The sequence below is a fragment of the Carlito syrichta genome, unplaced genomic scaffold (genome assembly GCF_000164805.1).
Source record: "Carlito syrichta isolate Samal-C Ts95f unplaced genomic scaffold, Tarsius_syrichta-2.0.1 Scaffold289318, whole genome shotgun sequence".
NCBI classification, from domain to species: domain Eukaryota; kingdom Metazoa; phylum Chordata; class Mammalia; order Primates; family Tarsiidae; genus Carlito; species Carlito syrichta.
Window position 1 is genome coordinate 110,052 of NW_007233414.1, and position 15,803 is coordinate 125,854.

At 47.1% G+C, this 15,803-nt stretch overlaps 1 protein-coding gene across 1 annotated transcript in view; it reads right to left on the reverse strand.

The window, feature by feature from the left end:
• Window positions 1-15,803, reverse strand: part of LRRC74A (leucine rich repeat containing 74A) — a 32,903-nt gene extending 17,100 nt beyond the window's left edge. Inside the window, exons 1-6 of the mRNA XM_021710517.1 lie at window positions 15,737-15,803; window positions 15,566-15,634; window positions 13,655-13,783; window positions 11,454-11,626; window positions 7,763-7,870; window positions 6,153-6,249 (exon numbers count right to left, since the gene is read on the reverse strand). Of these exons, the coding sequence (XP_021566192.1) occupies window positions 6,153-6,249; window positions 7,763-7,870; window positions 11,454-11,626; window positions 13,655-13,783; window positions 15,566-15,634; window positions 15,737-15,803 (643 nt within the window). The remainder of the gene's footprint in view (window positions 1-6,152; window positions 6,250-7,762; window positions 7,871-11,453; window positions 11,627-13,654; window positions 13,784-15,565; window positions 15,635-15,736) is intronic.

Below are 15,803 nucleotides of genomic sequence, written 5' to 3' on the forward strand. Positions count from 1 at the left end.
GGCTGCAGTGGCTGTGAGCGGCCACTGCACTCCAGTCTGGGTGACAGAGTGAGACTCCAATTCAAAAAAAAAAAAGAAAGAAAGAAAGAAAGAAAGAAAGACAGGATCTGGGCTGGGTGCAGTGGCTCATGGATGCTTTGGGAGGCTGAGGCAGGAGGATCGCTTGAGCCCAGGAATTCAAGACTAGCATTATGATGTTATTTACTTTTTGGTATCCCCTTACAATTTGCAACCAGCAAGTGCCTCGCTCACCTTGCTCTGGTCCTGGTCCTGCTGAGCAGCACAGAGCATTGGTGATTTCTGGGAAGCACATGGCACAGACACTTATTCCAAAATTTTCACCTTTGAGCTGTTAATGATCCTTGTATCTCTAGCACCTAAATAGTACTTGGCACAAAACAGGTACGTAATAAATGCCTACTGGGTGAATGAATGAGTGAATGAATGTATTCATCAAAACATAAATACTTGCTAGGTTGTGTCTGTTAGTAGTCCAATAAAATGAGATAATAAGTTAGTCAAGCCGGGCATGGTGACTCACACCCATAATCCCAGCACTTTGGGAGGCAAAGGTGAGAGGGTTGCCTGAGTCCAGGGTTCACGACCAACCCAGAAAACTTGGCAAGACCTTGTCTCTACAATAAATCAGAAAATTAGCCGGGCATAGTGGCATGTGCCTGTAGTCCCAGTTACTTGGAAGGCTGAGGTGGAAGGATCACCTGAGGCCAGCATGTCAAGGCTGCGGTGGCCATCAGCATGCCATTGCACTTCAGCCTGGGTGACAGAGTGAGACTCCAACTCAAAAAAAAAAAAAAAGCTAGTCAAAGCATAAAGTTAGGTGGTCAGTTATTATTAATCATTGTGATTACTAATTAGGTGATTATTAGTTATGGTGTTTTCATCAGTGTTTACAAAGAGCACAGAGCTGGTTGTAAGGGAATCATTTGGGAAGTTTGATAACATACAGATTCCAATTCTTCCTCCAAAGATTCTGATTCAGTAACCTGGGATGGGGTTGGTTGAGTAATTTGTATTTTTTGCAAAAAACTTTCTGTAGATTAACATGTGGTAGGAGTCTTAGCCAATGCAACTAGAAAAATCATTAGGAGCTATAAATATTAGAAAGGAGAGATAAAACTCCCATTATCTGCAGGTATGATCACTTATCTTAATAATTCAATAAAATTAACTAATTAGAACAAATAAGAAAATTTAATAAAGAAATTGCATATAGGATCAGTATATAAAAATTAATAGATTTCAGACAAGTAGTAATAGCCAATTGACAATTAGTAATAACCAATTGAAAATGTAATTAAAAAAATTCTGGTTGGGCGTAGTGGCTCATGCCTATAATCCCAGTACTTTGGGAGGCCAAGGCTGGAGGATTGCTTGAGCCCAGGAGTTTGAGGCCAGCCTGGGAAATATAGTGAGACCTTGTCTCTACAAAAAAATAAAAATAAAAAAATTAGCTGGGTGCATTCCTGTAGTCCCAGCTACTTGGGAGGCTGAGGGTGAAGGATTGCTTGAGCCCAAGAGGTTGAGGCTGCAGTGAGCTGTGATCCTGCCACTGCACTCCAGCCTGGGCAACAGAGTGCTTCTACGCAAAAACAAAACCACAACGACAAAACCCCAAACCCCCAAAAACCATGTGTTCACATAAGGTGAAGTGATAAGAGACCTAGATATAGATGTAATATGAGATACACAAAGCATATAATAGAAGAAGGCTATAAAATATGGTAGAATATAAGAAACAGAGAAAAACTATGTTTTTTTTTTTTTAAAGATGTGGAGTACAATTCAGGATTAGGTATACTAATGGTCATCATACAGGTAAAGTTTGGGCCTCCCTTTGGTCCCCACGTTGCCTGGTTTGAGGTCAGGTACCCTTAATGATGCGGTGTCCCCCACCCCTCAATCCCAGCAGTATCCCGCTACTACCAATTTTCTTATAGTATTAGAGTAAATGTTCGGGTTCACTTATGAGTGAGAACATGTGATACTCTGTTTTTTGTTTCTGTGACAGATCACTGAGTATAATAGACTCTAAATCCATTCAAGTTCCTGCAAAGTCCATGTGTTGGTCCTTCTTTATGGCTATGTAACATTCCACTGTGTATATATACCATTAAAAAAAAATCGAATCCAGTTTTGATGGGCAACATGGTTAGTTCCATGTTTTTGCTATTGTGAGTAGTGCTGCAATAAACATGCCTGTGCAGGTATCTTTTTTGTAGAATGATTTGAGTTCCTCTGGGTATGTTCCCAGAAGGGGGATTGCTGGGTCATATGAAATGTCAATGTCTAGTTTTTTTAGAAATCAACACACTTTGTTTTTCAAAGAGGTTGCACTGGTTTGCATTCCCACCAGCAGTGTAGAAGTGTTCCTTTATCTCCGCATCCTCACCATCATCCTTTGTTGTTTGTTTCATCAATGATGGTCATTCTTACTGGGGTGAAGTGGTATCTCAACGTGGTTTTGATTTGCATTTCTCTGATTAGTGAGGCTGAGCACTTTTTTATGTGTCTGTTGGCTGCCCGTATGTCTTCTTTTGAGAAGTGTCTATTCATGTCTTTTGCCCACTTTTTAATGGGGCTGTTTGTTTTTTTCCTTTCAGCACGTTTGAGTTCCTTGTAGATCCTGGATATTAGGCATTTGTCAGATATACCGTTGGCAAACATTTTTTCTCATTCCATGGGCTGTCTCTCCGCTCTTTTGATGGTTTCTTTTGCTTTGCAGAAGGTTTTCAGTTTGATGAGGTCCCACTTGTCTATCTTATCTCTTATGGGATGGGCACTTGGGGTTTTGATCAGGAATTGGTTGCCAGTTACAATTCCCATAAAGGTGTTTCTTGCATCTTCTAAGGTTCTTATAATTTGAGCTTTTATGTTTAGGTCTTTGATGCATTTAGAATTGATTTTTGTGTATGGTGATAGGCAGAGGTTCTGTTTCAATCTTCTGCATGTGGTCAGTCAGTTTTTCCAGCACCATTTACTGAATAGTGGTTGTTCGTGGAGGCTCTTTCAAAGATGAATTGGTTGAGAATTTGAGGTTTTGGTTCCAGAATGTCTATTCTGTTCCATTGGTTCATATGCTTATTCTTGTACCAATACCAGGCTGTTTTGATTATTGTAGCCTTACAGTAAAGTTTAAAGTCTGGAAGTGTGATACCTCCCACTTTGTTTCTTTTGCTAAGGATTGTTTTGGCTATTCATGGTCGTTTATGTTTCCATATGAATTTCTGTATTGTCATTTCCAGGTCTGAGAAGAATGATGTTGGTAACTTAATGGGTATTGCGTTGAATCTGTAGATTGCCTTTGGTAGGAGGACATCTCGACAATGTTGATTCCTCCTATCCATGAGCATGGAATGTTTTTCCATTTGTTTGTGTCTTCTTGGATTTCTTTGAGCAGTGTTTTATAGTCTTCATTGAAAAGGTCTTTCACTTCTCTGGTTAGGACGATGTCAAAGTTTTTCATTTTTTTTGTAGCTATTGTGAATGGGATTAAACCATGTTTTAAATGATGAGACTCAATATCGTGAATATGTTGATTCTTTCCTAAATTAATCTAGAATATTATCTAGAACCTCAATCAAAATCCCAACAGATTTTTTCCAAGATGCAGTATCAAACTCCTGGGCTCAAGGGATCCTCCCACCTTGGCCTCCCAAAGCACTGGGATTACAGGCATATGCCACTAATCCTAGTTCAGGAAAATATTTTTATAATATTTAAATAGGAAGCAGTGTTTAAGCAAGACTACAAAAATCAAGTTAATAAAGGAAAAAGACTAATACATTTCACATCAATAAAAGACACAAACTTCCCTACAAGAAAATACCATAAACAAAGCCATATATAACTTTCTGACATTCAAGTATGAATATTTATAATATGTAAAGAATGCCTAACAGTAATACAAACAGCCCAATGTAACAATTGACGTTTTTCCACACAAAATTCCTTATAAAAAAAGGGCATTTATAGAAGAGGAAATAAAAATAAAAATTAGCATCTGAAAGGATGTTCTATTTCATTAGTAATAGAATGTGCAATAGTAATAAAGTAATAATAGTGATTATGTCCTAAGTGCAGTTCTAATTGTTTTAGATTTTATTTAATTCACTTAATCTTCACAACCACTGTCTGAGGTATGTAATATAATTATCCTTAATTTATAAATGACAAAATGAGATTTGGGGCTTGAATCCATACACTGTGACTTCACACCCACACTTTTTTTTTTTTTTGAGTTGGAGTCTCACTCTTTCGCCCAGGTTGTAGTACAGTGGCATACATCAGTGCTGACCTGCTGGGCTCTAGTGATCCTTCATCTCAGCCTTCCAAGTAGCTGGAACTACAGGTGCACATTACCACATCCAGCTAATTTTGATTTATTGTAGAGATGAGGTCTCACCAAATTGCCCGGGTTGGTCTCCCACCCGTGGGCTCAGGCAATCCACTCACCTCGGTCTCCCAAAGTGCTGGGATTACAGGCTGAGCCACCAAGCCTGGCCAACACCCACACTTTTAACCATTGTGATTCACAAACAGCAGACAGTTCACTGGTAGAATTGTAACCTGGTACATCTTCATAAAGGGAATTTGGAAATCAATTTATAACTTCACAAAAATAGAGACATCTTTATATTTAGTACTTCTGCTCCTGGGTGTCTAGAAATACAAGAACATGTACCCCAAGGATGTGTGTACAAGAAAGTCCTTTAAAACATTAATTGAAAGATAGAAAAAATTGAAAATGACCTCAATTCCTTCCTCTCTCAAATAGGGAGCATGAAATAAACTATACTATATCCATAACACGGATTACTCCCCAGCAGTTCAAGGGAATGAGAACAACCTATTTGTTCTGACATAGAAAGAAATCCAAGAAACATGTAGAGTGAAACAAGAGCAATTGGAGAATATAACTTGACATGTCATAATGTTCACATTCAAAAATACACACTCTCTTTCTGTATTTTCTCATAGACACTTTTAAGCCCTTCTTTCTTTCTGAAGCATTTTTCCATGATATATTCAAATGCAAATTTCTTTTTACATGGCTCACTTAGGACTTGTGAAGAATCCCGCATGGGAAAATTCATCAGTTCAGGTGACTTGGCAGCTGCAATTTGTTCAAACGTCGCTGCCCATTCATTCTCTTCTCCTTCTGAGCTCCTGTTAGCTATGTGGAGTCTACTCCTCCTTGGATATTATTTTATCTTTTACGTTCTCTAGGTCTTTATATTTCTATGCTGCAAAGATGGCCAGTGTGCTCTTCACCCATCCTATTCACCTGCGTACATTCCAGTGAGTATCTCTTCTTCATTTCTAGAAATTTCTGCAGGGGGTAGCAGGTGGAGAGGTCCTTTTTTTTTGAGTTGGAGTCCCACTCCTCCGCTCAGCCTGGAGTGCAATGGCACGCATGCTCACGGCCACCCCTGTGTTGACCTTCTGGACTCCAGTGATCCTTCCACCTCAGCCTTCTGAGTAGCCAGAACTACAGACGTGCGCTACCACGCCAGGCTATTTTTAAAATTTTTATTGTAGAGATGAGGTCTTGCCAGGTTGCCCGGGCTGGTCTCAAACTCGTGGGCTCAGGCAATCCACTCGCCTCGGCCTCCCAAAGTGCTGGGATTACAGGCTGAGCCACCACGCCCGGCCTTGAGAGGTCTTTTTAAAAACAGTGATTTGGGCAACCTTTCGAGTTCCCTTCCACTGTGAGAGCTTTGCTGTCCTCTTAATAAATCCTGCTTTCTAAACAAATCACCAAAAATCCCCAATGATTTATTCTTTTATGTTTTATTTACTTATTTTTCTTTCTTTTAAAATTTTTTTATTTTCAAGATGTGCGGTACAACTCGGTTAGATATACAAATGTTCATTTATTTATTTTTATGTTCTTAACAGTACCGAATACATTTTATGGTTGGGTGCAAGATGTCTCTGTTTATCATCAATGCCAGTTAATGAAGGACGGCTATTTGGCTTGGGTGATAAATTACTGTTGATACATTATCTATATCGCTAGATGTAGATGGTCAGTGGAGTCTATGTCCTTTCCCCCCGCCCTCTTACCCCCATTCCCCCTCATCCCCCAATACCCCTGGTGTCCTTCTCTGCCTCCCTGTCCATGAGTTCACCTGAAAGCTTCAGGTTCCAGATGGAAGAAGTATTTCTCTCCAGGAACTCTGAGATGATTCTGGCCCCTTCCAAACCAAGGTTATTGTTGGAAATATTCTAAAGGCAAGAAAACACTTATGTAAAGAGCCCTCATTAACAAATGACAATGGATGGGGTTTACTTGAGGCCTGTGTTGAGGGAGGGGACCGTGGGGAACAGAGTGGAGGCATTGGGTCCTTCAAAGGACAAAGAGGGGAAGCAGGGCACCTGGCATCCCCTGGCACCCACTGGTTTCTCTAGTGCCTTCTGAGAGACCCTCAGCTGGTCTGAGTTTTCTGAAGTTGGCTCCAAAGACTCCCTCCCCTGGAGCCTCAGATAAGCACATTATTTTGTTTGCTTGCTTTGAAACCCAATTCAAAAAACAGCTTCATTTATGAGTCTGGCAGTGAAACAATTGACAAATGAGTTTAGAGTAAATAATCATTGTAAATTCCATTCATTGATTCAGTAAGTAGGACTCCCTTTTGAGGCTGGTGGGGAAGTCTTTTTAGAAACCAGCCATTATTGCCTTAATTGGTTTTTCTGCCTTTTCTTTTAATTTCCTTCTATGATGGTAAAATACACACAACATACAATTTATCATCTTAATCTTTTTTTTTTTTTTTTTAAAGAGACAGGGTTTCACTCTGTGGTCCAGGCTAGAGAACAGTGGTGTGATCATAGTTCACTATACCCTTGAACTTGAGGGCTCAAGTGATCTTCCCACCTCAGCCTCCTGAGAAGCTGGGGTTACAGGTGTGCTCTACCATACCCAAATAACTTTTAAATTTTTTGTAGAGATAGGGAGGGTCTTGCTATGTTGCCCAGGCTGGTCTCGGATTCCTAGGCTCAAGCAACCCTTCTGCTTCAGTCTTCTAAAGTGCTGGCATTACAGACATGAGCCACCACGCCCGCCCATCTTAACCCTTTTTTTTTTTACCTGGAGTCTCACTCTGTTGCCCAGGCTGGAGTGCAGTGGCACGCTCACAGCCACTGCAGCCTCAACCTGCTGGGTTCAGGCGACCCTTCTGCCTCAGCCTTTCAAGTAGCTGGAACTACAGGTGCGCACCACCACGCCTGGCTAATTTTTTGATTTATTGTAGAGACGAGGTCTTGCCAAGTTGCCCAGGCTGGTCTCAAACCCCTGGGCTCAGGCAATCCTCTTGCCTCGGCCTCCCAAAGTGCTAGGATTACAAGCGTCAGCTACCACGCCCCGCTCTATCTTAAACATTTATAAGGGTAAAGTATTTTCATATTGTTGTGCAACCATCACCACCTGCCACCTCCAGGCACTTTGTATTTTATGACATTATCACATGTCTTTATTTTCTGTAAGAAAAACTCACTTGATGGCAACTATAAGAGGTAAATGCATCTACTTGGGGGCTTATAGGTCCAGATAGAAATGGTTTCTTAGGGTTTCCTACAGCTACAGGGAACACAGTCACCCACCCCCCAACCCCTCTTGTGTGGTCCTCCTCTGAGAAGCCATGTGTGGAGGTCAGGTGCCTGTAAGTGATGGCAGACAGTCTGGAGGTGGCCAGGCTAGGCCCCTGGCTCATCTTGAATGGCCTGGGCGGCGGGCACATACCAGCTCCTGGAGGTAGTAGTTCTCCTGTAGCATCTCTACCAGGCTCAGGACACCCTCCTCTGCAATGCTGCTGTCTTTCAGCTCCAACCTGAGGACCGATGTGTTGGACTGCAACCGGCAAGGGGGCGAAAGGAAGACACAGATGTGGTTGGTGACCCAACCTGCTCCCTGCTCACCTGGGGCCAGCCATGTGAGTGGGTGTGGGATGCAGACTGGGGGCTCTGCAGGCATGGAAGGGACAAGGGAACGAGCTAGGACAGTGTGGTTATTTTGGGAGAATTTAGAACAGAGTCCTCAAAACAGCTGAGGCCCTGAAAAGTCAGAGGCACATGGATGAGCTATTTTGCCCAAGTGTGACCTACTCCAAGGTTAAGGAAAACATACATTTAATAAGGGTATTTAATCATCAAGATTCTTGCAAGGAAGCCCTCTGAAGTGTTGACTTTGCTTTCTTCGGTGGTCTTTCTTCTAGTTTAGGCTTAGGTCTTATCTGATATTCTCATTTTAATTTGAATTAATTTATTATTATAATTAATTAATTAATTATTGATGGGGGTCTCGCTATGTTGCTCCACCTGGCTTTGAACTTCTGGGCTCAAGCGACCCTCCTGCCTCAGCCTCCTGAGTAGCTGGGACTAAAGGTGTGAGCCACCACACCTGGCTCTGGTGCTCTTTTGAGTTGGAGTCTCATTGTCGCCCAGGCTGGAGAGCGCGGTGGTACACTCACAGCCACCTCGGCATCAACCTGCTAGGCTCCAGTCATTCTTCCAAGTAGCCGGAACTACAGGTGTGCGCTACCATGCCCAGCTGATTGACTGATTGATTGATTGTAGAGATGAGGTCTCTTCAAGTTGCCCAGGCTGGTCTCAAACCTATGGGCTCAGGCAATCCACTCACCTCAGCCTCCCAAAGTGCTGAGATTACAGGCTGAGCGACCAAGTCTGGCTGGTACTCTCTTTTAATGGGAGGCGGTCTCAAGACAGTTTGGAAGGAGCTAGATTTACATCTTCAGTGAATATTTACATCCAAGCTAGTCTGCATTCCTACTGGGAGCAAGAGGAGAAAGAGGAAAGGACTTGCATTGCAGCATGACGAACTGGGACTAGCTTTAACCAGAACTTTTATTCTTCCCTTCCCTACCTTGTTTCCAAACAGAACAGATACATATTTGGATTTGGGATACATGGTCTTGAGCATTTTCTTTTTCTTTTCTTTTTTTTTTTTTTTGAGTTGGAGTCTCACTCTGTTGCCCAGGCTGGAGTGCAGCGGCATGCTCCTGGCTACTGCAGCCTCGACCTGCTGGACTGAGGTGATCCTTCGGCCTCAGTCTTCCAAGTAGCTGGAACTACAGACGCGTGCCACCATGCCCAGCTAATTTTTTGATTTCTTGTAGAGACAAGTCACATCAAGTTACCCAGGCTGGTCTTGAACCTCTGGACTCAGGCAGTCCTCTCGCCTTGGCCTCCCAAAGTGCTGGGATTCCAGGCATGAGCCACTGCTCCCGGTGGATCTGTGCATTCTCCAAGGCCGCCAGGCAGTGACAGGAACAGCAAGTGGCGAGGTGCCCGAGTGCTGATTTCTCCCTCTGAGTGAAAGGAAACCATGAGAGATGAAGCTACTGCAATGCAGGATGGCACCCCAGAGCTCTAGGGAATGCCCTCCAATCTCAGCTTTCAAGAGTGCACAAAACTCTGCCCTGTTCAAAGGCAAGGGTGAGGGCTCAGGTGGGCTCCCCCGCTAAGCGCTATGGAGCAGAAACGTAGGTTGAATGACCCTTGCAGAGTCACCCTGGGGACTGGCAAGTTCTAGGAGGAAGTAGCAGACTCTGTCACCAGGTCCACCCGCACTCATGCCACACAGGGAATGGCTGGGAAAATGAGAATCGACACTACAATTCCCCGGCCCTCTGCTCCAAGTGCAAAGGCATGGTGCTAGGGGTTGAGGAAAACACACAAGAATGAAATAGGAACATGTGAAAAGTTACTCAGTACGAAAAGCAAACAAAAGTTCAGCCCTCCAGAGTGTCACAGCGATTCATTGAGTCCTAGAGGGTCTCATTCTCACTAATTGTTTCCCACGAAGTTCATGGGTGACAGCATTTTCCCAACACCCCCGGGTCCATCCCTCTACCCTCCAGACCATTCAGGGTGGCCCTATTCCTTCTCGCTCTTTCCTCCCCATCCCCAGAAAAGAACACAGTCTCACATTTCATGAGACTTCTTCAGGAGCACCTGCTCAGTGCAGATGCTACCATGTTTTCAAAAAAGAATGAGTATGTGGCGGGAGGGGACATGACAAACTAAGACCATGTATCCCACAAAGACACTGTTCAACGCCACTGGGGGCTGCCATGCGAAAGGAACAGCACGCAGGCCGACCCCTCTCATCTTTATAAGTTACTCTTTTTAAAAACAGTAGCCTAACCATTGAATGAGGAACTTTCATTCTGGTAATGAACACAGTGACACCCTCATCCGAGACCCCCAGGGGAGGCTGAAACTGCAGATGGACTGAAACTTCAATATCCTATGCTCTTTCCTATACACACATACTTATGACAGAACTTAACTTGCAAATTAGGCACGGTAAGAGATGAGTACCAATAACTAATAATAAAACAGAACAATAATAATAATAATACATCATAATAAAAGCTATGTGAATGAGGGGTCTCTCTCTCTCTCTCTCTCTCTCTGTCTCTGTCTTTTTCTCTCAAATATCCTATTGTATTGGAGGTAAGGAAAACCATGGATAGTGAAACGTGGATAAGCAGGGTCTGCGGTATATTCTGGCAACCAACAATGACAGTGTATGTCAAGCTTCCTGGAGACCGCCAAGTATTTCATGACTGAGTAGCTATGGAAGCATAAGACTGCCTTTTCCTTCCTTGTCCTCTCAGACTTCTGCTCACAGAGCCAGGGTGACTCCATCTAGCTGAAGCTTGTCTCCGACTGTCTCAACCCTTCTGCAGCATCTCCTACCTCTCAATCACTCATTCTCTATGTGATTCACTAACTCTCTTTCTTCTTTCAGGTCCTTTTGAAATAGCACGTTAAGAACTCTTTCTAGCTGGACTTGGTGGCTCATGCCTGTAATCCCGACACTTTAGAAGGTAGAGGCAACAGGACTGCCTGAGCCCAGGGGTTCGAGACCAGACTGGGCATCTTGGCAAGACCATGCCTCTACAAGAAATCAAACAGTTAGCTGGGCTTGGTGGCGTGAGCCTGTGGTTCCAGTTACTTGGAAGGCTGAGGCGGAAGGATCGCCTGAGCCCAGCAGGTCACGGCTGCGGTGACTGTGAGCGTGCCACTACACTCCAGCCTGGGCGACAGAGTGAAACTCTGACTCGAATGCATGAATGAATGAATGAATGAATAAATAAAGGTGAGCTTGTAGTGGGGCCCCAGGCTGGTGTTTGGTTTGCATCCTTGCACGAGTGCTTGGGCCTGGCCACTTTTCCTGGGCCCAGGGCTGACGCCTTTGTTTCCTGAATAGGAAAGAGAGTCGACTTCTAAGGCCCAGGTCCCAGCAGCCTCCTTCCAGGAGCCAAAGGGGAGTCCGGGCCTGCTGGGGACATTGACTCGCAGTCAGGCAGAGACCAGGCCGGGCACAAAGGTTGCTACTTAGGCTCCACCGAGGGGCCTGCGGAGTCTCAGGCCGCTGCCCTGTCCCCCACCAGCAGCATGCTCACCACCAGGGCTATGGCAATGGCCTTGGTGCCCTTGGGGCCCAGGCCATGGTGGTTGAGGTTCACATAGGAATCCTCCATGTTCCGAAGGAAGTAGGAGACGGGCACGACGCCCACCAGTTTGCAGGCCTCCAGGTACAGCTCCCGCTGTCCAATGGTGGAAAACTTCTCGATATCTGCAGAGAAAGATGGGGGTGGGAGTCGGATTTCTTTTCCACCGGCCTTATCTTCCCTCTAGTCCCAGGCAACATTGGCCTGTGACTAGGGTCCCCATTGCTGGAGTGTCTAACCCTGTGAGTACGCGCTCCAGAAGCCAATTCCAGACCCGGAGGCCAGTTAGCGGTGGGAGAGGGAGACCCTGACTCCAGAGGATCCCCGTTGAACACCTCCCTTTGAGCAAGAGATGAGGCCCGAGGCTGCAGGCCCTAAGCCTTCCTGAGAGAAATAAGCAAGGGGCCTCACCCCCTGCCTAGGCCGGCCACATCCGACGCTGAACATGCAAAGGCCCAGCCTCCATCCAGCCCTGGGCCACTCTGAAAGACCAACAGCGTCGTCAGAAAGCTGATGCCTTTTGATGGTTGAGGGTGTCCCCACATCACTTTCCAGTTTTGCTAGTTCAGTTTTGGGAACCACGACCGAGGCTTCACCAAGGACTTGGAGATGTGCTGGCTGGAAAAGAGCCCGAGGGGGACAGCGTGAGTGTCTCAAGGTGGCCAGTCAGGGAGGACGGAAAGACCCCCAACTCAGCAGGAAACAGGCATGCCTGCGTTCCAGCGGGCTTTCCTCTGTCAAAGATTTTGTGTCATTTTTCCCACAAAAACTGTCTCCCCCACTTCACCAATGACAATCTAGCCCCAAACCACACACAACTGGTCAGTGTTAAAACCAGCCAGCCCTGCCTCTCTCCTCTAGCCCCGTGGACCTTTACTCCTTAGGCTAGAGCAGCCTGACTGTGGATAACAGCATCGGTCTCCCTGGGTTCTGGGTTGCCCACAGTTGTACGCTTCTTCGGTAGGTCCAGCCTACGGCGGGGCTTCTGGGGTTTCTGCTTCTACTTTTCCTTCAGAGTCCAGGGCCTTTGGCCAACCCACACCAAATATTCTAAGGCCGACAACGGGAGCTTTGTTATGAGAAGGACAGCAGCTTTGCGGGGAAGCTGATTCTTCAAGCACAGGACAAACTGGTCTTCTGCCTGGGCGGTAGGGTTTCTCAGTCCTGGTCCTGCCGACGTTTTGAGTTGGATCATGCTCTACTGTGAGGGGCTGTCCTGTGAATGGTAGGATCCCGACCTGGACCCACGAGATGCTAGTGGCAACCCCCACCCCCTGGTTTGCCAAATGTTGCTTGGATGCAGGACAGCCTCTGGGTGAGATCCAAAAAGCTGGGGGTGGGTGAGCACACCAGGCTTCTGTCTCTTCCTCTTCTGTAGACCAGCGTCAGCTTGCCATGCTCCCCCAGACTGCTTCTCATGCCTCCCAGCACCAGCCCTGGGGCCCTGGGAGCCCTGGTGGCTGAGCCCCAAGTTTCTGTTCAGGATAGTGTTTTTTGCTAAGTGCAGTCATTAGAGGTTCCTGTTGGCCAAAGCAGGGATGGTCTTATGCCCGGGACTAATTCTACTCAGTTTGATGCTGACCCTTTCTGTGTTCACTTTTGTTATATTTTAGGGGCAGCTTGCCACAGTGTCATCCTTTGCCGCGGGGTTGAGCGTGGGACAGTCACCGAGATGCAAGATGGCCACAGAAGCACTCGAGGGTCCTGCAATATGGAGCATGGAAGGCCACCCCTCAGCGTGGGCACACCCGGGATCGGCTGACGTGGGCTTGGCTTGCTCCTGTTTGTCTTGGGCAACTTGTCTGATCTCTTTATAAAACCTCGGCATCCTCTTCTGCTAAACATGGGCAATGATGCCTACCTCCTAGGACTATGGGTTGCAAAGGTCGCGCACAATGTCACACGTGGGAGCATTTAGAAGACCTGAAAGCCCTAGTCATGTATTCACTTGACTTTCAACAAGCTGGCGGGAGGCATTACCCTCAGCCTGCAGGACGAAGATACCTTTCTACCCCAGGCCCCTGCAGGACGCTTGCTGGGAAGAGCCTCCGAGGACCCAAGAGGAACGGGGCAGCTATTTCCAGAACCCGGATTTCCCCAGCTTCTGGATGCTGGCAAGCCAGTTGCCCGCACCTGCAGGTGCCCACCCTCACCTTCGATTTCGAGGTCTGTTTCCGAACTCTCCCGGGCTGGTTTCTCCTTTCCAAGGGCTGATGGGGCTTCGGCCTCACAGTAGAGAGTTTCGTCACTGCTCTGCAGTGCTGGCTCGGTTCTGGTCTCATCTGAAAGAAACACTCAACTCCTTGTTTCTGGGATGAAACCTGCCCGCCTCTTGGCTGGAACCTCTCACCCCCACCCCCGGTCTCCTCTTCCTTCCTCTGTGTTCCAGGTCCCAGTTGCAGCCTTGGTTCCCCCCAGTGTCAAGCCCTGCCAGGGCGACTCTGCCCTACAAGCCCCCCCTCCCCCACAGTGCTGCCTCCTGGCTGCCTTACCCGTGGGACCCCTTGTGCTCCCTGGAGGTGGGCTGCTCCTGCCTGACTCCCTGTAGGGGCCTGCCTTGGAGGTCAGCCCCTGGCTGACCCTTCTGTTATCTGCTCGGGTGTGCTTCAAGGCCTGCTGTAACTCTTTCAGGTGATGCCCAGGCCTCCTCATCGTCAGACACAAGTGGGGCAGGGGAAGGCAAGGGGCAGGGTAGGTAGCAGCTTGGGTCTAACGGAAAATAAAATGGACCAGGGGCAGTTCCAGGCAGCAAGAGAGAACCTGATTCCCCTTTTTTTTTTTTGAGTTGGGGTCTCACTCTGTCACCCAGATTGGAGTGTAGTGACATGCTCACGGCCACCACAGTCTCGAGCTGCTGGGCTCAGGCGATCCTTCCACCTCAGCCTTCCAAGTAGCTGGAACGACAGGCATGCACCACTACACTCGGCTAATTTTTTTGATTTACTGTAGAGATGAGGTCTTGCCAAGTTGCCCGGGCGGGTCTCAAACTCCTGGGCTCAGGCAATCCTCTTGCCTCCACCTTCCAAAAGTGCTGGGATGACAGGTGTGAGTCACCACGCCTGGCCAGAACCTGATTCCTAAGAATTTGATCTAGCTTCTCTTCCTCCCACTCCAACTTTGATTTTATGACTGGGAAGAAGGAGGGGTTTGAAAACCCCTTGGGCTGAAATTAATTGCTGTGATTAAATCCAGGTGTTGGTTTGATGAGACGCTGGCGAGAGCAACCATTCTTTCCTCATACCAGGGCCCTGCACTAGCTAGATGTGGTTCTTCCACTGCTGGTCCACGTGACCAGACACGGGCTCCTGCAAGCCACACACATGGTCTAGATAGAGCTCAATCTTTTGGCACCAGTAGAACTCGGTAGTTTGGAGAAGCCATGGTGTGTCTCTGTTGGAGCTTAGCTGACCAACTTTTGGGGTGGGGTGAGCGTCTGTGGTTGGGGTCCCAAGATTCTGGGACGGCAGGGCTCCTGGCAAGTCCACGCAGGCCTGTCTATGTCTCAGTTCATGTTTGCAGACCCAAGCCTCAACACTCATCTCCCAGCCTGTGGCACGAGGTCTGTGCGATGTGAGGTGTGAGTACCAGCAGCGGCCTTGTGGACAGCAGTTCAGTGGCTGAACTGCAGGGCGCCCTCAGAAAAGGGATGAGCATCTGGGTCTTAATTGCCTCACCAAACAATTTTAGAGTACCGTTCACCCAGTGGAATACTGGTAACTAACAACTGGTTCTCCAGAAAAAGCAATGACACCCAAAACATCCTGATTGACAGTGTTAGTCAATTCATGTGGTATATATAGTCCCAATGTCATTGATTTCAAACCACCAATGTGACATTGACCTGCCCACATGTAAAACTGGCTAGATCCGGTATGAGCCAGTCAGCACTTCCTGCCCCCCCCCACCCGCCATGTCCTGAACCCAAGTCAATGAACAGGATGCATCCTCCAATTCTAGGGGGTCCCAGGTGAGGAGAGAAGTGGGCTTCAGGGTCCTAGTGATCACCGGGTGTGACATTGTGGCAGCCGGAAGGGCTGCGTGGTGAGAGATGGGGTGCTTTTCACCTTTGGTCTCGGGCTCAAGAGGCTCGTCACTGTCCATGGTGCCAGGACCCTCTCGAGGGCTGCTGCCAGCTTCTCACCACCCTTCAACCGCTTCCCTTGGAAGCCCACCTGCCCATTCACCTCTCTCTCAGACTCTGCGTGGGCCCTGCCCCAGGGTGAATCCCACGGGACCTGCAGTTACCCTTCCCTCCCAGCAAGCCCCGGGGAGAGCGGGCTTCGGAGGGCTGAGGACATGCAT